Source organism: Dinoponera quadriceps, unplaced genomic scaffold (assembly GCF_001313825.1).
Source record: "Dinoponera quadriceps isolate SergipeBrazil2010 unplaced genomic scaffold, ASM131382v1 scaffold591, whole genome shotgun sequence".
NCBI lineage: Eukaryota > Metazoa > Arthropoda > Insecta > Hymenoptera > Formicidae > Dinoponera > Dinoponera quadriceps.
Genome location: NW_014554680.1, coordinates 301,359 through 327,482, shown reverse-complemented (window position 1 = coordinate 327,482; position 26,124 = coordinate 301,359). Strand labels below are relative to the sequence as shown.

General features: G+C 41.1%; 2 protein-coding genes across 9 annotated transcripts in view; one reads left to right on the top strand and one right to left on the bottom strand.

Annotated features, from left to right (window-relative positions):
- Positions 1–26,124, top strand: part of LOC106740809 (mitogen-activated protein kinase kinase kinase kinase 5) — a 31,045-nt gene that overhangs the window by 3,140 nt on the left and 1,781 nt on the right. The window contains exons 8-20 of one of the 7 annotated variants that reach the window (XR_001374126.1): positions 196–263; positions 2,085–2,123; positions 3,255–3,308; positions 4,110–4,177; positions 4,302–4,472; positions 4,861–5,036; positions 5,128–5,332; positions 5,428–5,611; positions 6,102–6,379; positions 6,538–6,621; positions 6,691–6,783; positions 6,864–6,990; positions 7,449–7,675. Coding sequence is in view for 6 of the 7 variants with exons in the window: in XM_014612206.1 (XP_014467692.1) it covers positions 196–263; positions 2,085–2,123; positions 3,255–3,308; positions 4,110–4,177; positions 4,302–4,472; positions 4,861–5,036; positions 5,128–5,332; positions 5,428–5,611; positions 6,102–6,379; positions 6,538–6,621; positions 6,691–6,783; positions 6,864–6,990; positions 7,449–7,548 (1,647 nt within the window). In the remaining variant the exon portion in view is untranslated. Of the gene's footprint in view, positions 1–195; positions 264–2,084; positions 2,124–3,254; positions 3,309–4,109; positions 4,178–4,301; positions 4,473–4,860; positions 5,037–5,127; positions 5,333–5,427; positions 5,612–6,101; positions 6,380–6,537; positions 6,622–6,690; positions 6,784–6,863; positions 6,991–7,448; positions 8,950–26,124 lie in introns of those variants that run through there. The other 6 variants (XM_014612208.1, XM_014612206.1, XM_014612210.1 and 3 more) reach the window with 6 other exon arrangements.
- Positions 18,769–26,124, bottom strand: part of LOC106740808 — a 55,200-nt gene continuing 47,844 nt past the window's right edge. For both annotated transcript variants that reach the window (XM_014612204.1, XM_014612205.1), the window contains exons 7-13: positions 25,930–26,080; positions 25,040–25,381; positions 24,480–24,575; positions 24,255–24,384; positions 24,027–24,181; positions 23,816–23,923; positions 18,769–23,324 (exon numbers count right to left, since the gene is read on the bottom strand). In XM_014612204.1, coding sequence (XP_014467690.1) covers positions 21,087–23,324; positions 23,816–23,923; positions 24,027–24,181; positions 24,255–24,384; positions 24,480–24,575; positions 25,040–25,381; positions 25,930–26,080 — 3,220 coding nt within the window. In that variant the 3' untranslated portion in view covers positions 18,769–21,086. The remainder of the gene's footprint in view (positions 23,325–23,815; positions 23,924–24,026; positions 24,182–24,254; positions 24,385–24,479; positions 24,576–25,039; positions 25,382–25,929; positions 26,081–26,124) is intronic.

Below are 26,124 nucleotides of genomic sequence, written 5' to 3'. Positions count from 1 at the left end.
ATAATTATATATAATGACTATTTTTTTTATATATATCTATTAAACATTATTATATATAATGACTGTTTTTTTTAATATATATATCTCTATTAAATATTATATAATTACTATATCACGATATAGTAATTAGCGAAAATGTGCACAATATATGTGGTAATGAAATTGAACATCTTATTTGCGTATTCGTACATCTAGGCTGTACATAATTGTGATGTGCACCCAGACTGTGGGATCGGTTCAGCGTTCGAAGATGTTCAGGAGAAGTAAGTTGTTTTCTGTTTCTCTCTGTCAATTCTCTCATCACACACATATACACACACACCTCGCAAAACATCGGAGAGATCGGAGCTTCCATCTCACTTTCACTAATATGGTAGTTGCTGTTTTGTTCGACGATATCTTTTCGTAAATGTCTGTCTTATAGATGTTTAGAGTGAGACTCGAGAGAGACGTTCCAATGTGACATCTTGATTCTTCAATGTGCATTATATGTTTCACGTATACACACACACACACACACACACACATATATATATATATATATGTACACACATATTGTTTAAAGAGAGACTTGGTGATTTGCGGACGAGATATAATTGTCAGATGTGCATTAACAAGACAGCAATACGGTATGCTGTATCATGAGGGCCGCGAACATTCTTGCCTGATAGTAACTAATAAGTACATATAGCATGTGTGCTTATGCTTTGCATCATGTCACACTTGGTCCGAGCGAACGAGAGACAAAGACGCGTTACGTTTGTTACTGTCTCGCACTTGAAACAGCAGCGCATCATATTCTGAAATATCTCGACGGGTTTAGAAATCTCTCTCGCGAAACGAAATAGATGATTACAGAAATAACCGGCGGAATATAATTGAACACGGACACCGCAGAAATTCGTTTTCTCGCGTTATCGATTATCGTCGTCCGTTATTTTCCCCGACCCTCATCCGCGGACCGAAATCTTTTGCTACTTATTTATTCACACTTATTTTTGTACCAGTACACTTGGCGCGAACGTTATGACAAGTAAAATATTGAAACGTCGTAGCAAAACCGGCACAGAGATATTTCGTATGACTTTAAGGTAACATCATAAACTTCCTTCAGTTGTAGTGTGGCGTGAAAATTCTTCCCCGATCTTTGGATGTAACAAAGACGTGTACTCACCAAGACAAGTGATACACTTACGTTTTCTTAGCTTCAAAAAATGTGTGAAAAATCTCAACTAACTTGCCTTCTTGAATAACGGAATTTAGTCTTACGATGAAACAAAAGTTTTTTTCTTTGCAGTCTTTTCGTACAATAACAACATAAATGTAAAACAAATTGCATTTTAATTTTCTTGTATCGGTTAAAGTGGCTTGAAATGTAACAAGTACATGGATGGAATTAACGTTATCTTTAACTGGGCGTACATAGCATAAAATTTGCAGTAATAAAACGACTGTTATGTACATAGACACTTTATTCTCTGACCAGACAGATTTAACAATATATTGTAGATATATATGAAATCACAAGCACCACCTTTTGCATGTTAGGCGATAGACGTGATTGCTTGTATGATATTGCATGATTGAGAGTTTTCGAACGGTGTTATGCATTTTATCGAAGTTAATACGATCACTCGATAATGTACTTCACGCGTACACCAACATATCGATCTCGTGCATTAGAATCATTCATGCCAATTCAAAGTCAGACACAAGAGCGATTCATTTCGTACACCTGTAGTTTTGTACTTTATTCACGAGGTTTTTCTCGAAAGTTTCTATGATGAGAAATATATCCAGAAGGTCTTTCGGTTCGTACAGAAATTGTGAAATTATTAGTATTCTCGATCCTTCTTTCGACGATATAGTATATTCGATCGTATAATTCTGAAATATTTATATCCTGCCACCGATAAATATTCCCATTTTTCCGTAGCACACTATTTCTCTCTCTCTCTCTCTCTCTCTCTCTCTCTCTATTTCTCTCTGTCCTGAATTCTATTTTGTAATCCATTTCCATTATTTATTCTCCGTACTTTTAATTTTTCTGATCAGTTTGTAATTCTAATAATTTCTCCCAACAGGAGTCTATTGCAGTACATTGATGAGGAGTTGTTGCTAAGGTATTGGCAGGTAACCCTTTTCCCTTGCACCTTGCACCTTGCACTTATATCTCCTGATGCTGTGCATAATTCTTGTAAATTGCATCATTCGAACGATTACTTTGCTACTTAATCGCTTGTTTTCTTTGACATCTTGTTCTGTTCATGCATTGTAATAACTTTGTGTTGATACGCGCATTCTTCGATATTCTGTTCATTCGCTTTTCCTAAAAGTTACATTCATATGTGTTTCTCTCTTATTTTAGTTATTCCAAATTTACGTTTTAAAGCGAATTTAGGAAGTTGTGTAACTTTTAAGTGATACGCGCTTAGGGGAACCGGTTTAAGTGAATGGTACTACCCGAAGGAAAAATATCTAATAATTGGTACAATCGTTTTTACGATATAACCGAACGGAGTGACTAAAACTACATCATCAAAAGAAAACACATATCATAACAGATTCAATCAACATCCACGCTGTCATTTGCAGAGAAACATCAGTATCATGTGCACAAATTTTAGATAGAACATAGAATCTTGAAGTGTGCCTCTTTTTCCTGTTACATGTATTCGATGTTATTCGTTGCATGTTAATTCTCTCGAAACATCCTAACACACCGAAGCTATTTCATCAGCCATACTGGTGGAGGAGGCTTGACAAAAGTGTCAGTCGTGTAACTAAGTCTTTGTCATATTCTACAGCAGTCTTCTTCGATCCGGCATTTTTTCTGATCACCAGACCTGTGTAACTATTATTATTATACTGGAGATCTAAAAGGCAATTTGCAACTTGCAATCATTACGGACTTCTTTGGATATTACAACGTTGCGGGATACAAAAATTGCAATTACGACACTTGAAAGTGAGAGAGAGAGAGGGAGGCATATCGTCGCCACGCGTCTAAAGTTATTGCATATTTCTTTTAACGCGATATAATTCCATGAGATACATTCGAAAAGCAGAAACAGTATTAGTCGCTTCATCTCAAGTATCTTATGTTGTTTCAGCTTATTACGATATTAATTGAGCCGTTTATCAAGTTCCGAGACGTATCGTACCGCGACAAGAACAGAAGTCACCAAAAATAATTAAAAAATAAAAACGAGTTTGTAATTTTATAGTATATGATCACAGTTTCATGTGTGCAGGGGGAATGCAATGTCGATGGTTGGTGGGCATTGCGACCAGCTATATTCCCTGCAGTAAGTAGATAACGAATTACAGTAAGCAATTATTATTTTCCGATGACATAGATAATTTTCAGTTGATACGCGTGCTATAATACCGGGAGTATGGTCACCCACTTTTACGTACGAATGGTATCACTCATCGAGAAACCATTATATACGAGACTCACCTTTCGGATTATACACCGTACATTGCGCAGATAACACACTCTATCAATAAACCTGCAATTCTTTTATCGTTTTTCGCCCGAAAACACTTTTCCATCGGATGGTGCAGGTATCGAGTAAAAAAGCATACATTTACATACATTTATTCTCCGATGGCGGGGAACGTTTCTAGGTTGACGCATCTGTTTCTGTCTTATAATTCGATTAACTCGAGAAAACACATGTTCAAAACCGTGTCATTCACTGTGTATCACGTAACCAGCAAAACAGGCAACCTCACATGTACAACCGATCATATTAACACCTCGATGACGTGCGATTGCTTTGTGACATTTCAGTAAACTAAACTTTCTTTGAAATATGCGGCTTTTTTCTCTCTTATTCCATTGTGTTTTTGCATCACATTTCATGCGATTCTTTCTACTGTTATCGACGTTTGCGGATTGCTACCCCAACAGAGGCATACACACTATGTCTGAGCATTCGTTTTACAATGCGACATGCAAATAATGCATATTTTATCATTTTACCTTCAACGTGTTGTTCTGTCTTCTACTAACACAGCGTTCATGTTTCGTTCTCCCAAACCAGACGCGTCTCGAAGGAACGATTGTGCGTTAACGTCTACTTAAACGCTTTCTTTTGTAGAGCTACTCTACCGCTCGGGGAATCTTCGAACGACTGTGAAGTGCATTGTCCGTACTACAATGTATCTGGTATGTAAATTACATCGTTAACCCACGACTTTTATTTCATCATCTTCTTCTTATTCTTCTTCTTTATCTTCTTCTTCTTATTCTGTTTTTCTCTTCTTTGTGTTGGCGCGTATGCGAACACTAGCATACAGAATCGATTCATGCACAGGGTCCCAAGCGAGCCCCAGACGTCACAGCTCCGTGGACGAATTGTATGGCCTTGTCAACAGTTCTCAGTCCTTAACAGCTGTGAATGGACAACGTCAACGATCATTATCAGACAGCGGCCCCAGGGACGAGTCCACGCAGTCAAACGGTGAGAGTACACATCATGAATGTCTGCTTTAACATTAACATGATATAAACATTTATACAAAATTCCAGTAAGAAGAAAAAGGTCAATTATAATTTAAATGCAATGAAAAAGTCTGCAAAATTTCAATCATCTGAACTAAAACTTCTGACGTTCTAGAAAAATAAAGCGAACACTTACGGAATAGTGACTAGAGCTTTTGCACACACCTAATATGAAAAAACAGTTTTAAATATATCTCACTAGGAATTTACAGTATAATGAGATAGCGTATAAATAATTATAATCATATTTCTATGTAACAAATTTCGCTTTGCGAGCTTTCTTGAAGCATCGCTCTGCTTCGTGTAATATTGATTAATCGCAATAATTATCGTATAATTTTGCTCAGGCGATAATGAGATATCGGCGGATCGAGATAGGGAAAATATGAGTCCTGACTTATTGTCGGACACACCGCCTGTGCCTCCAAGGAGAAGGGATCGGAAAAGGCATACGCCACCAAGACCGATCAGCAATGGGCTGCCGCCTACGCCGAAAGTACACATGGGAGCATGTTTCTCAAAGGTTGGCTTCTGGAAAATTGAGAACTCTCTCTTTCGCAGAAAATCGTAATCGTCACGTTTTCTCTTCCTTTCCTTACCTCGATCGTCAATAGGTATTCAACGGCTGTCCACTGAGAATACACTGCACCGCGAGCTGGATTCATCCGGATACAAGGGATCAGCACTTGCTGATCGCTGCGGAAGAAGGGATTTACAACTTGAACCTGAACGAACTCCACGAAACTGCGATAGACCAGTTGTACCCGCGACGCACTATCTGGATGTACGTTATCAAGGACGTCCTCATGTCCCTTTCCGGTAAGTGGATCTTTGGACGGTTTTCTGCACGATTGATTATTTCGTGCAGCTTTCTACGGAACACCTACGAATATCTCGTTTTTCGGATTGCCTAGGAAAAACGCCTCAGTTGTATAGGCACGACTTGCTAGCGATGCTGAGTAAGCAGACCCATAGGTTTTCGTTGCACATGAATAAGATACCGGAGAGATTAGTCCCTAGGAAATTCGCCCTCACTACGAAAGTGCCGGACACGAAGGGATGCACCAAGTGTTGCGTCGGGAGAAACCCATACAACGGGTGAGCGACACAAAATGGCGCTTCATTGTCTGTATATTTCTTGTCGCGCTACGATATAAGCCGGTATTCATAGTCACATCGCATATTTAGGATTAATGCTATGTTCTGGGCATTTCGGGTGATGCTTCGCTCCCTTGGCTATTGAACATACTCTCACTGTCGTATCTTTTAAATTAACCGTTTTCAATCATTATCTTCACCGACAAAGCGTTCGTAAATTAATCTTCATTCTCATCTCATTATTTGTCTTAGGTTCTCATTATTATTTTTGTAATCTGTACTTTTTATTCCAAATTTCTTCACTCTTGGTTCTTTTTTCCTTGCGCCAATTGTCCATACATTTATGTCGTATTGTATTATTGGTTGCTTTTATTTAGAATTTATCCTAGAACGTAATAAAAAGCAGATTCTATTCTACTCTAATCTAATTGGGCGATTTTTCCTCCTTCCACTGACTCAATCGGAAATTCACGGGTATTTTCTGACGTAGGTACAAGTACCTGTGCGGTGCAATGCCAGCGGGTATATTTCTGATGCAATGGTATGACCCGCTGAACAAATTTATGCTTCTGAAACACTTCGACTGCGTTCTACCGTCGCCCCTAAACGTCTTCAAGATGGTTATCACGCCTGAAATGGAATACCCGATGGTGTGTGTGTCGGTTAAACAGCCATATCAGCAGAACAAACTGAAGCTGGACTTGATCAACATGAATTCAGGAGCGAGTTGGTTCCACAGCGACGAATTGGAGGACATGGATGGTTCAGGTATATCGTTGTCGTGTCATTTGTGACACGACATCAAGTCTGTAGAGCTTAATGGCTTGTATTACATTCCTGTTACTTTCCTCCATCTCGAGGCTCGACAATTCTTCATTTTCTAATCCAGAAGCATCATCTTTCTTATGATAAAAATACTCTTTCAGCGACTGTGATACCAAGAAGAGAGAATCTGAACGTTATTAATGTCACGCAGTTCGAAAAAGACGCAATACTCGTTTGCTACGACAGTGAGTGTTACCGTAGACGTTGCAGGTATCTTATTGTGTTGGATATTGTTACGTGATTCATATTTACAGATGTGGTGAAGATGGTGACCTTGCAAGGGAAACCCCGCGTCAGCAAGAAGCAACTGTCGGAGCTGCAGTTTAACTTTCAAATCGAGTCTATCAGTAAGCATCGAGTCACTTCGTTCCTATGTAATCAGTGTCAAAGTTCACGAGTAAAACGCCACATCGTCATTTCTTCCCAGTTTGTCTACCGGATAGTGTACTGGCATTCCACAAGCACGGTATGCAAGGTAGAAGTTTCAAGAACGGCGAAGTCACGCAGGAGATTAGTGATCCGAGCAGGACTTACAGGCTACTTGGCTCAGATAAGTATGTGTCTGACGTAAGTGAGATAATTAGATATGTATATATATGCAGATAAAATAATTCCAAAGCTCTTAGTGTACGGAGTGAGGCAATAACTGTTAGCACCTAGAATATTTTTGACAAATAAGAATTTTCCATTAACAAACAATCAGACCATGAGGAGCCAAGCACGGATTAATTAATATTATTATTAATATTATTGTGGGAGGATAAAATTGTCCATCATGTGCTGCGAAATTTTTCCGGACAAACGAACACGGTGGACAATTTTCTACGTTGCTCATTGATTTAATTAGCAATTGGATGTTTTCCGGAGGATTTTAAATTAACAACGAATGTCACTGAAATTCAAAGGGTCGGTTCACGGTGAAAGGCTGTTGCCGCGTTCGTTTGTCCGATAAAAAACCATTCGGCACGTCAATGACTTCGGGAATAAATTAATCGATCGTTACGTTCGACAGGGTCGTCATGTTGGAGAGCCATCTGGTTCACAGCGGCACGCTGACCGAGTCGGAAGGGGCGGATTTGTACATTCTCGCTGGGCACGAGGCCAGTTACTAAGTATCGATTTTAAGTAGCTAACACGCGACCGCACGCCGCGCGCTATCGTTATCGCACGATTTGCGATTGGACTGCATGCAACGCGAGACAGCTACCGATGAGCGGTGAGATCAAAGTCGCAGTCGAGGTAAAGCACTTCGCTATAATCAATTGTATTGCGTCGCGCAATAATGTACGTAGCCGAGGCCGCTCTGGTGCACTGGCGGAGTGTCCAGTGCCGTAGTAGTCGCCGATGTCTCCCCGCGTAATCGATATCGCGGTAACTATTTTCTTTTTCTTTTTTCTCTAACGAGAGGATCCTAGAGTTCCAGACAGTTCCTTCGAACTCTCACCGGATTGTCCTTCGAAGGACACGAGTCAAAGGACTGTAAGGGAGAAAGAGATTGAAATTCAGAAAGGCAGAAACGTAAACAAGAGAGAGAGAGAGAGTGTGTATACGCGAAACTGTCCTTATGCCTAATTAAATGAAGCCAATAGCCGCAACTGCTTCGAGAAATATCGGATTGAAAGTTCACTCGTCAATTTAACTATATATGTGTGAACTACGCTCCTCTGTAGATCGTGTATAATTACGGAAAGACTAGAGAGAACGAGATCGAAACCTCGAAAAAAAAAAACGGAGTCTTCCTCGGAGAGCTGTAAAAGTGACGAAGGTCATAACAATAGAGTTCACTGCGTCGATCGACACGAGAATGATATAGATTATACAAAAGTGTGGTATTTTTTTCTCGAATATAAATTTGTCCATGTTCCACAATGATAAGCGCAGCGAATCGAGAAACTCGGGGGAGAGAGAGAGAGAGACTGCCGAGGTTTCGATTGCGTTCTCGAACGATGCGATAGCATCGCCAAGTACATAAAACGCTAACAGATAACGCGCAACATAAATATTTGTTAGAAATATGATAGAGATTCTTTATATATAGCTAAATTGACCGACGAATGAAACAACCGCATCGGAATCATTGTCCTCTCTTTCTGGAGTCACACAGAGTGACCGTGTAATAGCTCTTAGCCTTCGAGAACCGTTTAATTGTGAATAGCGTTTATTAGGGTAAGACCTCACGTGTTTGTATCCTTAACGATCACGAGATTAGTAGGCGAGACGATATTTATATTCTTACACCGAGTCACGCATAGTTTTCGAAGGTTAAAACGCTACGTCGCTCTGCAATGGCCGGATGGCCACGCCGAAGAAAAAGATTCAGTAATAAGTAACTTTGATGACTAAAATTTGATGAATATTTATCGATCAAATGTTTGATTACCGCAAGCAAATAATTTAGTATACTAAAATGTCTGTACAGTCCAGCAAACATCAGCTACACTTAGAGGAAAAGACTCTAAAAATTTATTTGTGAAATATAAGGTTTATTTCGCAGAAATAAGTGTTTATTTAAATACGGCGAGATAAAATTTTATTCTTAGTAAATAAACCAATTAATAAGAAAACTCATATCTCATAAAAATATGTATTCCGTCATCACGATTAAATTTTTTCCTAATCAATAAATATCGAGGAAAATACAAGAAACATTTACTTCGCAAAATTTCAATTTCTTTTTCTCGGTGTAACAGAGTAACAACATCAATATTATAATTTCCTACTCAATAATAATAAATAAATATAGCGTAACGTGCGTGTTATATAACAGTTACATTGTTGAGTGAAAAATTATAACATTGATGTTATGTTATTGTTGGTGTTGGTTGGTGTTTGCTAGGAACATACAAAATTACAGTATCGTATATATACAGTACAATACGGTATACGGAATTAAATTATTTGGTTGCAGTAATTAAATATTTGATCGGCAAATGCTCACCAAATTCTAATATTTATTACTAAATCCTTCTTTCAGTGCACGTCCGAGTGCGTTTTAACGAGACATGCAAGTATATTCGCTCCTCGCATCGTGCGAAATGGGATTTCTCGCAAAATCTGTGTGACACCAGTCGGATTTACGATAAAAAAGCGCACGGTCTGTCCATGGGCTTCCGCCGAGTCGAATTTCGGCGTTGCGTCCTTTTTTCCATGCGAGTTCGCGAATGTTCCCTTGTTCGATTCGAGCGAGCGCTCCTTTGCTTGCTGCATCGTAATTCCTCAATTTCAAAACTGACGGTCGATTTCGACAGATTTGTCGGGTTGAAAATCGACCTCGAGTCGATACACGAAGCTGACGCTCCGAACACAGCGGAGGCGCGGGACAGACCGGCGTCGTCCTCTTCCAAAGACGATCTAGATTATAGACGAAACGACAACGATGTAGAAGGAAAGTAGAAACTAATCGATGTATAGAGCGCCGCTTTGCAACGGCGTTTCTAAACAATTTCACCTAGAGACAGGGTCCCCCGTAGGGACTACCGCACGATATTACCGTAACGATATCGTGTATATATAGCGTATGCACAGTACAAAATTCGCTTGTACCAATATTTCACACACTGCGTCATGTACATTCGTGGATAATGATTTCTTCCCTCTGGATCTGGTGAAGCAAGTCCAAAAGATGCTTATCTTACGTCCTTATTTTGCAAATTTTAACGTATACTTTACAAATCTTTGCGTAGATACTGCAAAATAACTACGTAACGATATGCAAACGGTAACGAAATTTTCGAGTTAAAGAATAAGGGGATTGTTGAAACAAATCATCACTATTGTGCATAAATCAGAATTCGATGAAACAAATATTCTCGATCTTGGCTCGTGTTATTTCAGTTGGTCAAATTCCAATTTTCGCTAATTTGATATAGTCTTTACGTGAATATTCTCTTAATAAGAACAGATTATAATAGCCATCATTAGATCTAGTAGGGGACAAATTACTGTCCATGGATGTGTGCCTTGTAATTAGAGTTACTTATGCTATTTTCAACTTTGTGCATACACACTGCATCACGAGGTTTGTTCTTCTTCACTGAACTGACCGCGTTAGTTCAAGTCGTGTATACTGAAGAGTTCTTTTTGACGGAAATTACGTCACATTCGCTGTTTGTTTTCAAGGCGTAGTCGTACTCAATGCAACCAATTTATTGCACTGACTGCTTTAGATCTCGAGGTAATACAACAGTAATTTTCAATATGGCAGCTATGTATACGAATAAATACATAACTTAAAGTAACGACATTACTGTAACAAAAGTATAGGAAACCAAATTTAAGATATTTGATAAATTATTTTATAACAAATAAATAAATATATGTATACATATATTCTTTATCAAAAATCAAATTTCCAAATATGAGGAGCATTATAATTTATAAAACGTAATGAGCCATATTGGTCACTGCACTAGCACGTTTTTTTTATCCCTCTCTGTACACTTGCATTGATTGACTCGACATTGAAAACTCGATATTGCTTTCACCAGTTCGAGTTCAGTGTAATCCTAGTTCAAAGAAAAAAAAACCTATGTAAGCCTTACCATCACAACTGGAGTTACGTATGCGATTTTCGACCTTATGCTTATATGTATAAGGCTGAAAATCGTATAACTCTCGTTCTAAGGAATGGTAAGACGTACATGACGCAATGTGTATAAGATTGAAAATCGTATAACTGTCGACTTAGAAAATGGCAAGGCATACATGACGACGCAGTGTGCATACCTTCGAGAACACGTGTTGTGTACGTACCGGAATTCCGCATACTCGAGCTTCATTTCGTTGGGCATATGGGATCTCTCGTTTAGGGAGGAGTTATTTCGATTAAGACATTGTGTTCATCAGTGTCTCTAATTTCGGAGAACGATTGCTAAGGCGAGTGTAAAGAAAGTACGTGAGATATTGCGCGACGCGACGATCGCCCGCGGTATTTAGTTCGGCGGTCCTTGTTTGCGCGCGACGTTTTGCTCGCTGCGCGAATAGATACGAAGGATATCCGCGCCACCGTGGCTCGTATCAGCCTCGATGGGTAACGATCGTGTAACGACTCTTTCTTAGGAGCGGGAACGTGAAAAGTGAAAAGTTTCGCGCGAAGATTTCCGCATTTTCACGATTCGATAAGTCCAAAGCTTGTGTAGCTCGAAAAAGCTCGGGATCTACAGTAGGTATAGTAAGCTTTTAGTCTGTTCTGCTCTGAGCAATAAAATGGCTGCGTTCAGCGGAGAAAGAAGCTCAGTGACTACTTAGTGACGCTTAGTAACTATTGTCTGTGACTGGAGTATTCTTTTAGATCCTCTACAGATTCAGGGGAATGTACCAATTGCAAGAAATTACATTACAATTTAGCGCTTAGAACAAGAGACTTATGATAAGCAGGCTTATCACATCTATTGTAGATCCGGCCTGAAATCGTCGAGTTCCCGTGAAATTTCTCGCGTCTCTGCTCCTGGGGGACAAATTAGTCGCTACTCCGCACGCGAGAGAGAACGTTCGTCTGAAACGTTTTACGTTCTTTCGTTCTGCGAACGCTGAAATTCTCTGTACAATGCTTCTCCTATCGAGGTAGTTCTCTCTGATAAAGCACCATTGTGATATTCGTGACTGCGAAAGGAGGGATGAGCGGGGTGGGGGCACTTGAGGAATATTCCAATTCTCCGCACAGAGAGAAACTATTTCCAAAATTGAAAAAAAGAGATATCGTTTTATACTCCTATATTCCTTACGTTATTTTTATTTATTGACTAACGTTGAACATTGTTCGGTTTCAAAATCGGTTTGCATTCTCGTAGAAACGACACGAATTCCTACAACAAAGACACGAAGAAGAATCAATTATATGTAACCCGCACTACGAATATATATATATATATATATATTCGTCTGTTGCGATTTTGTTCATGTATCCAGTAGTGTTTTATCAGTATGATATCGCTAACGAATGTATCGTCGCTTATCTGTGAGATGGCGAACGGAGTGACTTTCATGTGATCGGTCTTAAGACTGGGAGAAATGCATTTTCTCATTTACAGTAGATTTTCTTGATACTATACCTCGAGGAGGAAGAGTGCTGGACCACGTAGAGCGTGTAGATACAAGGAAAGAAAAAGAAAGAAAAAAATCTGTTGACTGTTTTATGTCCGCTCGCGTTACCGAACTCCGACGGACGAGTTCGATTGGCATCGATCGTGCCGTTTTCGCTTATACGGATTTCGGAATGCTTTCAAGTGTCCGTTGCCGATTTCTAATCGATTTATCCATTAACCGACGCTCACCAGTTGATAATAATAATAACATTGTGAACATTCCTCTTATCTGAAATATTTGACCACAGTCCTGTTACGAATTACTAAATTTCCAAACGCACAATTTAATTATTAACGAGTGAAAATTGTTGCAAATATTTTCTCTTAACGTTTTAACTGTAGCACCATTGTGTTCTCTTTGCATTTTCTCGCGGGGTCGACGCTTGAATCTGATGCTGTTTTTCCGAAACTAACGCAATCGGAAGATTCTGTCGCTTCGTGTTGAACTTACGGTTTCTAGTATTATATTAATGGTCATTACTTGAAACTTGTTCCATGTGAGATACTTAGATTTGAATTTTGAATTGCATTTTTATATTAAAATCAGTATGTGTGATTCAGCTGAAAAATTCACATTTAATTCTAAATTTAAATCTGAGATATGTATTAATAGTTATCACTTGAAACTTGCCTCGTGTGGAATACTTAGATTTTAATTCAGGGCTACACCTGAGCCTTCCAAAGTTAAATCATATAATCATATATCCAACATTGTATCTGTAATCGCGATTCGACTGATAGCTAACATCTAACTTTGAATTTAAGTAAACTGAGTATTTCACCCCGAGACGAGTTTTAAGTAATGACTATTAAAATACGGACCTCTGAGTCTGAGATTGTACTCGGCTGCGACGTAAGAAGAGATCGGAATCTTTCGATGATCGGCTGAGTGATCGTTCGTGAGAACTGCATGTTTCCATTGCACCGGGCAACCCCTGTCTGCGTTGTGCAAAGGACGAGAGAGGGATAACTATGAAAGCATAGTCAGTATCTGGCACTTTTCCACCTGTCGTCAACGTATTGAGATTTTGCGAGCCAAAGTCTTTTTAGTTTGCAACCTGCCGAGGCGAGACGCTGAATTGTATAAGGGATCGTAAAGGAGTAAAACGTATAATTATCTGCGGAATGTTGAACTATTTTGATATTTTATATGGATTTTTGCTGTGAGTGTGTACATAGGGAGTAGAGTTGAACTCGCGAAGAAAGTATTATATCAGCGAGAGAAATTTAATATACTAGCGCAAAGTGCAAGAGAATCGGTGACTTATTGTTGCCGCTGAATTGTATGTATAACGAGTGAGAGTGAGAAAGTGTGTGAGAGAGAGAGAGAGAGAGAGAGAGAGAGAGAGAGAGAGAGAGAGAGAACTGCAGCGACACCGATGTAACGTTGTATCGCACAGACTTGCGTCGAGTTCTCAACGATCATTCGAGCTTGCGGGATTTCGCGCAGAAGCTTCGAATCTCCCGGAGAGCTCACACTGCACGGTGGTCTAAGACAGATATGTCTCTTCAAAACTCATTTTTTTCTTTTAATTTCACCCGACATAATTGCTGACGTAAATGTAGCTTTACGATGTTCTATAGTCAAATAATCAAGAATTGTTATCATTTGTTATTTTCTTACCAGTAAATGTGATACTAAAAATATCACTCACTCAAAGGTAACTTGTAGTCACATCTGTTACATTGTCAAAATTATGCCACATATTATATTAATTGAAATGGTGATTCTAGCATGATACATATTTAATACGCTAAAAGAACGTGTTCCAAAATAATTCCACATTTCGTTATCTTTTTCTTCTGAAGTGAAATAATAACTAAATTTGTGGATGAAGTAAGCGTAATTCTGCGATGGGAAAGTGTTTTCTTACCAATGGTTCAAGAAAAGTTCTAAGAGTTTTTGAAAGAAAAACTAAAATTTTGTAACAATCATCAACATTTATATTACTAACATCTTTTGTATTCATTTTACCCTTTGCAAATAATTAATCTTTTTTAAATACATATAACGTGTTCTACCGGACTCTGCATAAAGTTTAGGGAGAATGAGAAAACAAAAATACTCAATTAAATGACGTAAAATCCTTCGTATTCAAGAATATCGTAAAGGAAGAAACTACGGTATTGTTCAGAAAGAATTATTCATAAGAAAATCGAGTTATTTCTTATGCGTCTGAGAGGAAAGTGAATTAAATGCTGTATCATTTATAGTATAGTTATTTTCCTCTTTTAAAAACATATTTTTTGTATAAACCATCGTTTCTATCAAGAGTCAGAGTTCCGGCCAAGAACTTTTACTTTCAAACCACCGTGCAGTGAGAGCTTCTCTCAAGAACGCTTTCGAAGTCGGACGTTCAATTTCGGCTGGCAGTCTTGCTCGCATCACCCCGTTTGACGATTCGTCCGAAGTGACATTAAACGACGGTACATACGCGAGGACGGAAGTTCTATTCGTAATACGACAACACGTATCGTCGCTCCAGCAATCAAACACCAAGTCGACAGTTTAATCAAACGCTCTACGCTAATTGCACATTATTTACATGTACCACGATATATCTCGCCGGTGTGCGCGCATTGACACGATATATGCCCCCGTCTCGAGAACGAAGATGAGTGAACACGTGCAATGTCTTCCCCGTGTATATTTACGGTGTAGCATACTATACGCTAGAAGTGTGTTAAATGTTCGCAGTATTGACATTTCCGGAAACGTGTTTCACAGTGTCCGTGATAATAATTCGATCGCGTGGTTTCGCCGTTTGATCGTCCAGCGGAAACCCCGCGCTTTCCCAACATCGAGAGAACTGTTCGGCCGAATTATCTCACGCACACGCAGAGAAGTGTGTAAATCTTCTTTTTTTTCTCGTAATTAGAAATTCCTCCGATTCTGCTACTACGTTCTCATATTTATCTCTAAGAGTGAGAGAAAAAGAGGGAGGAAAAATTGTGCGTCTTTCAGAGAAGAAAGCGAGAGTGATCTTTAGTTCTCGCGAGGCCCGGTTTCACCGGTGAGGTTTCGGTGAGGTTCGCTCGAGGATTGTTCTAACGCTACTAGAAGAAAGTTCATGTCGATACCGTTACGATACCATCAAATCGATAAAAATAGTACCGTTCTGTTCGCGTATAGACGATTATTTTTGCGCGAGATAGCCGCTCCTTGCCGAGGACGTATACCTTCGCAAGATATTTTAATAATATACGATAAATAGTAACTGCAGTGTTACCTGATGTGAATTTTTGTATTATTGTAAAGACAATAATTTTATTCGGATTGTCACATGAATCGCGAGGAGAAACAAACAAACAAACAAGATAGATGTATCGGCATAAAGCTATATACACACTATTCTTCGCATCTATAGAACGGATAAATTAACGAAAAGCGAAAAAAAAAGATAAAAAGGTATAAAATTAGGACAAGGTTTTAACTCTATGACACACAGATCAAGTATTAGGAAAAACACGAGAACTAGAGAGGAAACACAGTACATATATACACAACACACACACACACGATTTTTCGTAGATAACCCACATATCCAAGTTCTACTTGTGACCACTTAAAATGGAATTTATTCTACAATTTTCCGAGAAAACGAAAATAAGGCAGAGAGTATGGGTGTAAAACGTCGATGTCCGTTTCGGTGATTTTATACGGCTGATGAGTAACGAGCGAATTTCCGCACTCTTATCGATCTTCTCAGACTCGAATCAACCATTTCAGACGGATATCGCATGCCGCAGATCGAAATTCATTTTCCGCCCGAATAGGATATAATAGACAAGTTCGAGAACCGCCTCGCCATACGACAGAAAGGCGCGTTTAATTTAAGATCGGAATTTTCTTCTATTCCTCCGAATAAACAGTCTTTTTTCGAATCTTCTCTCTAAAGATAAAGGCATGATGAAAGGAATAAAGGAATTAAATGAACGGAATTAGAAATAAAATACTGGAAATAAGCTACTTTAAAATACAATAAAATGGAGAGAAAATAATATATAAGAATGTTTTAAAACAAGATCACATTACTTTTACTATATATATATATATAATTTTCTAATGAATCTATTGTCGCGTCATTAACATTTATCATTTTCTTGATAATTATTAAATCAATAATTTATATGATTCAAACTGACTTTCATTGATATATTGATGATCATTAGATATCATGAATGTTAACTATCAGTCAACTACTAAATCTTATAAGCACACAAGTTATAAGGAATAGATTTTCGACCTAATTTTAATTTTCTACCATTTTATTGTGAATTAAAGATTGTTCATACGTTGAAATTTAATTCTTGACCTCTAATTCTGTAAATTTAATTCCTCGTTTTTTATTCCTTTCATTATTCGTGTCTCAGCCGCAATTGATTTGTTTCATTCGTATGGGATGTATTTCTGTAAATCGGCAGCTGTTAATCCGTTATACATTGAACTGCTGCGTGGAACATTGTACACCCATACTTACGAACTCCGAAGAATCCTTTCATGCAGACACGTACACGAATAGCGCTAGGACAATTAATACAGCGATAAAATGTACCTGTACACATCGACCATACTGATGGTTTGCCTCTACATACGGACGCTTATAAGTTCCGGATTTCAATCCATATGTATTTCCGCGAAACCTCGAGATCAACAATTACTAGCGAACGTGTAGGAACAGTGACAGACATATTTATTTTCCTTCGACCGTCCCTCGGATCTATTTCGATTAAATCAGGTCACATCAAATTGTAAATATCTTGCAATACGTTTGACAAATTTTGATATTACTCTCAAAAAAGTTAACAAAGAGAAATTCTTTTGCGAAGATTGTATTTCTTTCTTATAATACAAAGGGATCAATATTGAGATGGAAATTCCAGTATAAGCCTGACACCTTTTGGTAGCGGTATGTTTCAGTGAGAACTACACACTGTTTTCTTTCAAACGAGCATTACTTAATCCAATAGAGTCCAAGGGATAGAAGAAGATTAAGCACATATGCATGTACGGCTTATCATTGTTTTCGATCGAGAAAGAGAAAGTTCAATGGCAATTAAAAGTAAGTCACGTGCATTAAGTTTCGCACGCGACGACACAGCAGAGATATACAAATATTTTGTGAGAGGCAAATTCGTAAATTAGGTAAAATGAAAAAAAGAGAAATATATATATATATATATATATATATACACACGTATAAATATAAACGTAAACAAATATATTTAATAAAATTCCTTCACGTATTGTAAGCTCGAAGAGATACTCAATCTAACCGAATGGATTCCGATAATTTTGTTAATTAGCCGTGATGATGTTGAAGATACGAGTTGCCGATATATCAGTAGTTATTAACCAAAGCCGTAACGACAGATATAGGTAACAGTGAACGGATAAAATTATTCTTACAATTTGTGAAGTTAAGGGCGAAAGAGGGAGAAGGAGACCGAACGAAAGAGAAATATAATATGTTACATCGTACAGAGATTCTAGGAATATAAGGAGCTTCTGCTGTATAAAAATTCTCACTAAGTGTTACTCTGTTACATTAACGATCACATAATTATTTATTTTCAAGAGTACTACGTAGCGCTTTCCTTGATATCTACTGAAATAAGCTAAAGTTGAACGAAAGAGAGAGAGGGGTGGGAAGGAGAAAGATGATTCTTGTATAGATACGACAACGTCTATGAGACTCGTTATGGAAGAAACGGACGTTAATTTATTCTTTACAGTCGCGCGGGCTGCGTATCTCGATAACGGAAGAAGCGTATATAGCGTGGGTTTTCTCTTATAAATATTAATTGGGGATAAGTATATAATAGAGAGCAACTAAGTCTGTAATTACGCGAGAGAGTTGTATATAATGTGTATAACGTATTATATATATATATATATGCATATGTTATTTTTGCGTTCGCCGAGCCCCTTTCGTTTTAGTCATTTTTATATAAATACAGTATTGTCAAGATAATTTATGATTATAAACGTATCTCTGATTTACCTGTGTATTTACGAAAAAGAAGCAACTAGCCAAACTCTTCTGTAAATAGATCTCGTAATAAAAGCTAGCTAAAGAGAAAAAATGTGGTTGAAAATATTCGGCGTTGCGAACGTCATTTCGAACGGTTCCCGTTGTCATTGTATATTTTGCAGGTACTTACCTAAAAAAACGTTGTTATACATTTCGAGTCCCCAGCCACTTCCTGTCGGTATGAGAAACGGAGAATTCAAGATATTGCGGCAGGTTTTATAAAATGTTATATTACTATGTACATCAATAGCACAATACATATATGTCTATATATATATATCGACTATTCTCTTTGTTCGCAAAACAGCTTCTTACAAATGGCATGTTCTGTGACTTTATAACGGTGAGACGCGGTTATCGCAATGCGGTCAATCATCCCCCCGCCGAAAACCCTCAATGCTTTACGTCGCGATTTGAAATTTTCCCTGAAATTATCGACAGGCACTTATCAACGATCGCAAATTTGCTGAGATCATTTGTATAAAAGCGACATTCCGCATATTCTATTGAGTAAACGGTCCCTATCGTGACATTAATTAAATAAAAAAATTAAGTAAATACGATTGAGACTAATGTAAAATGTTTTCATCTTTCCAGTATTCGCCCCTCCTCGCCTCTCTTCTCCTCTCTCTCTCTCGTTTAATCAATTAATATGCGAAACATCGTTTTGTATTCGTCTCGTTTAATCGATCAATGTACAGAATACCGTTTTGTGCTGACGTTTGTACATTCGTTCGCAGAACGATGTAGATACATTTATTTTCAATGAAGTTGTGGGAGCGCTTTAAGTTGCCATAATACGAGTTCCTATCCCTGACAGGTTTGCGCATTAATCATTTGTAATGACAGCCGAAATGACAGATACAGTACAATATACATGTCTTTACCGTCTCATTATACGCACAAGGTTGAAACCATTTGTAACTAGAGTCATTATAACTCAACCGTCATAATTAGAATTAATTCAGAATGCGGACCTTGATCTACGAGATGGTAAAGTACATACAACGCAATGTGTACACAGAGCAAATACATTAGTCCCCTTTATTATGCTTTTATCTTTTATCTAGCAGATAAGAGTATAATAAAGATGCTTTACGTTTCTTTTTTTTCTTTTTTTGCAATTGTGACGTCCAATATTTCGTACACTGTCATCTCGGCTCCCGTCGTGACCGATTGCCGCGCAAGCTCGTGACAGCTCGTAATCGGACTACTCAATGCGGCCCACCCAACTTTCTCGCCGAAATGTGTCCCGATCGTTTCGCGAACGAATGCACGAGGTAACATTTTGCCTTATTCCAACCGATATTTTAATAATTACAATTTATTAATTACAAAACGACGATGTCAGAAACGAGTCACAGTTATCTAAAAAAAAAAAAAAAATATCCTAACAGAGTGGAAAATTGATTAAGAGTGACGTTTGTCCAAACAATACCGAACTTGCAGGCTCGTATTGCGGCTCCATATGCGTATCAAGTGTCCCCCTTCAATCAAAATCTAGATGACTTCGTAAATGCTTCTGTATAACTATAATTAAACATGTGTGTTCTCCGTGTATTTTCTATGTATAACATAAGTATAATATGAAACAATACTTAATATACATCAACAGTCTATAGGGGATAAGTATCAAGTATGAGAACTCGGCGTGTAATTTCTTACATTTCTATGAGATATGACACGTGAACGTGCACGTGGGCGGTCTCCTTCGCGCTGACACCGAAGTGCGGTACGAAATCATTACATATCAACGGTATCGCCTCACGATGTTAACGGCATTCCAGGCACGTTTGAAGAAACTTGCAAATGCTGAACTTCACCCAGTTCTCTGACTTTTTCTCGGTACAGCGGCTTGTAATAGAATGGAACGATCGCTTCCAACTCGCTCGTCGGTGGGAGCGACGTGAGAAATCTGAACGTGAGACATCTTTCTCTCCGTTGGGGCAATTAAACGACCCTGTTCTCTGCATCCTTGAGTCGTGCATGTCACAATGTCTCAAGTTGCCTACATACATTGTCTAGAGGTACCTTGAACCTACAGAGTGCTAGACTTCATCGTCTGTATGTCGTTGAGTGTAAAATTCTGCTTGAACCATCAAATTCCAATGAAATTCGAGCCACTCGAAGCATCAAGTTCCGATACAACTGAAAGCCCCGCTTAAGCCCCGGTGAAACTTGAACCAACAAGTTAAACCACTCAAATTCGAATGAAACTTGAAACAATCGAGTTAAACCTTGAGGTGTCAATAAAACTTGAATCGCCTAAATCGAACCGTCAAGTTTCAATGCAACTTATTAATAAACCAATGAAGTCGAGGCACCAAGTGTCAATGGAATTGGAACTACTCAAGTTGAACCGTCAAGTTCCAGTGAAACTTGAAGCGATCGAGTTGAAAAGTTTGAACGGATTTCGAGGAAACGCTGCGTCTACCTGCACCCAAGTATAAAAGCATTCCCTTCGCGTAGAACTCGCCTCACGCTGCGTGTACCCGAGGCCTTCTCGGATGATTCTGTCACGCGATGGGCGCGTCAACCCGTGTCCACGTGGCCCTGCAATTGACCTACTATCTTCCGCACCCAGCCTGCCTGGCTCTGGCCCGCGGAGACGTCGTCCCCGTTCGCTTCGACCGCGTCCCGCGGATCGCCACCCTGACAGCCGTTCGCCGACGGTAATCTCGCGGTGACGTTGCCGACGACGAGTTCCGGCTCACCGACGGCGTTGCCCTTCGCCAAGGCCGACTTCACCCTCAGGTAATCCGGCTTCCGCGCAACGTTCGGCCTGTACCTCGACAGCGAAGAGGACGTGTCCTGCTTCCTCTTGGCGGGTATCGGTGGTGCGAGCTTCGCCTTCGTCGGCTGTTGCGCCACGAACACCTCGTCGACGTCGCTGAATATTGCACTGTCCCGGAACGCTTCGTCCACGTCGGCATCTACGTAGTTTTCGATAGTCTCGAAGCATCTCTCGTAGAAGCTGTCGGTCTCGCTCTCGCGACGCTCCCCGGCGTTGTCGCACGGCTCCTCCTCTCCGCAGTCTCTGCCGTCGGTCTTCTTGAACCGATCGGAGGACGACTGATTGCGCTTGTTCTCGGCGAAGAGGATCGCCGGGTCGGCGTAGTCCGACTGCGCGATCCTGGCGCCCAAGCTGGAGCTGCCCTGCTTGTAGTAGAGCAGAGGCACCCGCTGGTCCGAGACACCGGCGCAGCCCACCAGCTCCTCCACGTCCGAGGACGACTCCTTCGCCTGCTTCGACTTGTTGCGCCTCTTCAGCTGACACTTGCCGACGCCCAGAGACGGGAAGTGACGCGCACGCTCGAGCTCGTCGCTGCACTCGAGGGTCTCCGTGCTCATGGTGTTCCGTAGACCCTGCAGCCGACTGCCAGCCTTGGAGAAGACGTTCCTGAAAATCGCGCTGCCGCCGTTCGCCCGGTAAATCTTGTGGTCCGGGTGGATGCTCGCGCCGTTCGCGGACACGCGCACGTCCGCGTACGCGTCCCTCAACGCCGCGTCCTCCAGTGAGCAGAGGAAGGTCGACGAGCTGGAGGAGCTCGTTGAGGTGGGCGTCGGGAACTTGGCGATCCTGCCCTCGGGCTGGCACGTGGACGCGTACCTCTCCATGTCCTCGAGATTAATCTCGGCCGGCTTGTCGGACGCGATCGTGAACGGCCGCTCGCTCATCGGCTTGCCGTCGCGCTGCAGAAAGCGCGACTTCGTCACGCCCGGCTGGGAGTTCGGGCTGATCTGGAAGCTGCGGGGCAACGAGCCGCACTTGGGCGGCGAGGTTGGCAGCCCCTCGCACAGCTTGGTGAGCCAAACCGCCGGCTGGGTGGGGCCATCGACGTCCTTCTCCAGACCCTCCCAGACGTGTTGCAGGTTGTCGTAGTTGCCGAAGCCCTTGGAGTCGCGCGTCGCCGCCTCGCTGCCGTCGCAGCGTTCCGCCCTCGGGGAATTCAACTCCTTTCGTTGCTCCGGTCGCGAAGCCTGGCCCGGAGAGGAGTCCGATATCGGCTCCGCGTTGCCGGCGTCACGGATCCGCAGCGCCGTCTTGATTACCTTGCTGTCCGTGACGATGCTCTGCCGCTTGAACGCCTCGAAGAGCGCCCGCTTCTCGTGCACGTGGTTCGTCTTGGCGCTGCGCGCGAGGATCGACGCCTCGGTGGACTTCTGGCTGGTCTTCAGGTTGTCGTAGAGCAGCTGCAGCGGCGGATTCTCCCGCGTCGCCGCCGAGGACAGCGAGTTCCACGCGTTGTTCGTCCGGATCAGACGCTGTTCTCGTTGCGTGAATCGCCCACGGCCCAGTCGGTTGTTGCTGCTGTTGTTGTTGTTGCTGTTGTTGTTGTGGCCGGCCGAGCCGGCGACGTAGCTCTCCGCGTCGCTCTCGTCCGACGTGTCGGCCGTGATGCGCTTGTTGAAGCGTTGCTGCCGCACGTTGATGATGCTGTTGGTCCGCTGCTTCTCCAGCAGCTTCTGGAACTCCTGGTTCTGCTTGAGGATGTGACCGACGATCTGCTCCACCGTCTGCGCCTCGGCGGCCTGCTGCTGCTCGCTGTGGTTGTTCTCTTTGGCTTCGACCGCTGGCGAGCTCAACGTCGCCGCTTTCTGCTCCTCCTCGCTCGAGCGAACCTCGGCCGCCTCCTCGGTCTCGGCGGTTGCGGACTCCACGTCCGCGCCCGCCTCGTCCTTCCGCGCTTCCTCCTCGTCGGAGTGGTTGAGGCACACGTAAGACTGGAAGCCGGGCTCGGACTTGCGTCTCCAGCCGGTGAAGCGATCCTAAACGGAGGATTTCGGGATAGACTCGTCGAAACGTACACGGTGCTTCGTGATTTTTCTACGGGATTCCGCCGTTCCCGAGGTTCGGGAAAAGAACGGGGAATCTTCGTGACACGCGAGTACTCCAACAAGATCGAACAACGTTCTTCCATGGAATAAGTTCGAAAGCTACTAATTAAGTTATCTGTGCAAGTTCGTATGACCGGAGACCATGAATGATCACGTTGGTAGAATGACTTAACAGTACCTTATCTAGTTTCGTTCCTGTATTATCCGAAAAAAAGATGACTTGTCATTATGGTTTTGCGATGGCCATATGCAGGATGTTCCGCGAAGAAACCGACATACTTCTAATGATGACGAATGAATGAGGTCCAATGACCTCTACAACACATTCGAGAAGTTTGCCGGTTTCTTCGCGAAACACCCTGTACGTTACGCGATAATTATTGCGAGTAATAACGACGAAAATCAGAATCAAGCATTTTTACCTTGACTTTCGATGCTCGCGCATCCGAGGACCTGTTGAAAGTTTGCTCCCTGGAGTCGTTAATGATGCGATTTTCGTTGTCGTTCTTGCGCGACGACGCGGGCGAGCTCTGATCGTACATCGATGGAAACATGATAACATTATAGTTAATGAGACGTGGGGGAAGGGGGGGGCATAAAAATGAACACGCTAATATTTTCAACGGATCTCACCTCTATCGCGGTATCTGATTTTCTGGAGCCCTTCTTGAACTTCTGCCTGAGACCGGTTTCGGATCTGCGTCTCTCCCTCTCCTGCTTACGTTTCTCCAAGTATTCCAGAGGTGCGGAATACTTCTTCGCCGAGCTTTTGTCCGCCAAGGCGTCATCTGTGCGAAATGATTCGTGTGTCACTTTCGTGTCGATTTTTAGTAAAGTAAACTTCAAGTTTGCCATTTGTACCTTCCTGTTGCGTTTGACCCAGTTGTAAGACCAATTGTCTCGCGTGCGAAGGAATCACTGCGTTGTAATTTTCTAATATTACTCTCTTAATCAGAAAAGTCCATTCTCTCTTTTGTTCTAAGTTGCGCGCCTGAAAGACGAACGATAGTCTGTTAAGTGAATGCACGTTCATCCTCGGCTGCGATTTCTGAATTTTAGTTTGCGACGTATTTCCATGGTTCTTACTTGTAATGTATACTGCAATCGAGGATTGTCGAAAGGTATTACGTGAAAACTAAGTGGCTCCCCTGGGATACTTTCGATCAGCATCAAGTTTGAACACTAGAAAAGAAAAATTAAATTTGCGCACAATTTTTAATTTAAATATTTAAGTAATCGCGATTAACTTGAGAAAAATCTGACGATTACACATGTAAGAGTAGAATAAAAAAATAAGAGAAATATCTTCTTAATAAAATATTTAAATACAGAGTGAGGCAATAACTATTACCAACTTAAATGTCTTCGAGAAACATAAATATTTTATTAACGAGTAGATGAAGACGGAAAAAATTTACATTTACAGAAACTGCTCGAAATGATGTCCATTGGCATCGATGCAATTTCTGTTAAGTGAATTTCCCTCCTGATCTCATATTTCTATTCAAAGTGATGACAGTTATTGCCTCTCATCCTGTACACTCGAAAATAAATCAATACATAAACATATTGACAGGAGAATAAATTTGAAGAAGGCGGCGGAAAATGACAAAAGGAGAGGCGGAAAGTTGTGAAAGAGATCGTACCATAATGTGAGCTTTATACACGAGAAGGCCATCCTCCCTTTTCTTCGTGAGCATTAGCATTCGTTCGAAAAGGGAGGCGTGCCTCGGCACCTTGGCCCCTCGCATCCTGAATTGGCCCTCCATAATCAATTCGCCGCATGTAGTTAGGTCTGGTCCCAACCAACCGTACAAAAGTGATTGAATCTCCTGAACGCGTACGGCGTGCTCGTGCCGCTTCTTCATGGCATTGATGTCCTCCGCAATGCCAGTCATCGCGGCGAGAGCAGCCTCGATGGCACTTCTGCCCTCATCAGCCTCGTTCTCTCTCGAATCACAATCGGCACCGTACTCCTTCGACAAATTCTGTCAGGGAAAGTTCACGTTCCCCGTCAACAATGTTATCCCGACTCGAAATTATCGTACGATTCACGGCGTAATCTCTGATCTTTCTAAGATTCCTTTTCGGGATCGACCTTCCGAAATCTTCAGTTTTCGCGGATAAGGAAAAAATTTTGATGTAATATTCATTCGAGAAATAATTTTGATATTCGTTTTACCTAAAATGGAGAAAATGTTGAACTTCCTATGCATATTTGGAAAGTGTCAGGAACGATTTTCGTCAATTTAGCGTTAATTTACAAAATTCATTTCGTGTTCGTACATTTATTTCATTTAGTGTTGATTTACAAAAAAAAACTCGGAAAATATCGCACATATCAATATTGAAATTGGACCAATCAATATTTATTGCGGTTTATAGAAGGACGAATGTTTTCATGTACATTTTTATACTTTCTTCCTAACGCAAACCACAGAATGACATTGCCCGGCCGGCCCACGGTACTGTCATAGACGTATACGTTTGCACGAGCATAATACACGATTTCCACACGACCAAAGTGTTTCGTTACCTTCAGAAGCAGGTGATACTTGAGAATCCTTTGGACAGGCTTCAAAAGAAACGATCCGAGCGGCAGCGCGTGCCCCAGGGCGGCTTGTCGTTCACAAAAAGCGGATGCGATTTCTTCCCGGCTCATTAGATCGGTCAGTACGGAGACTGCCCTAAAATAAATTCGATTAACATCCTGCATCGAGATCGCCGTCGG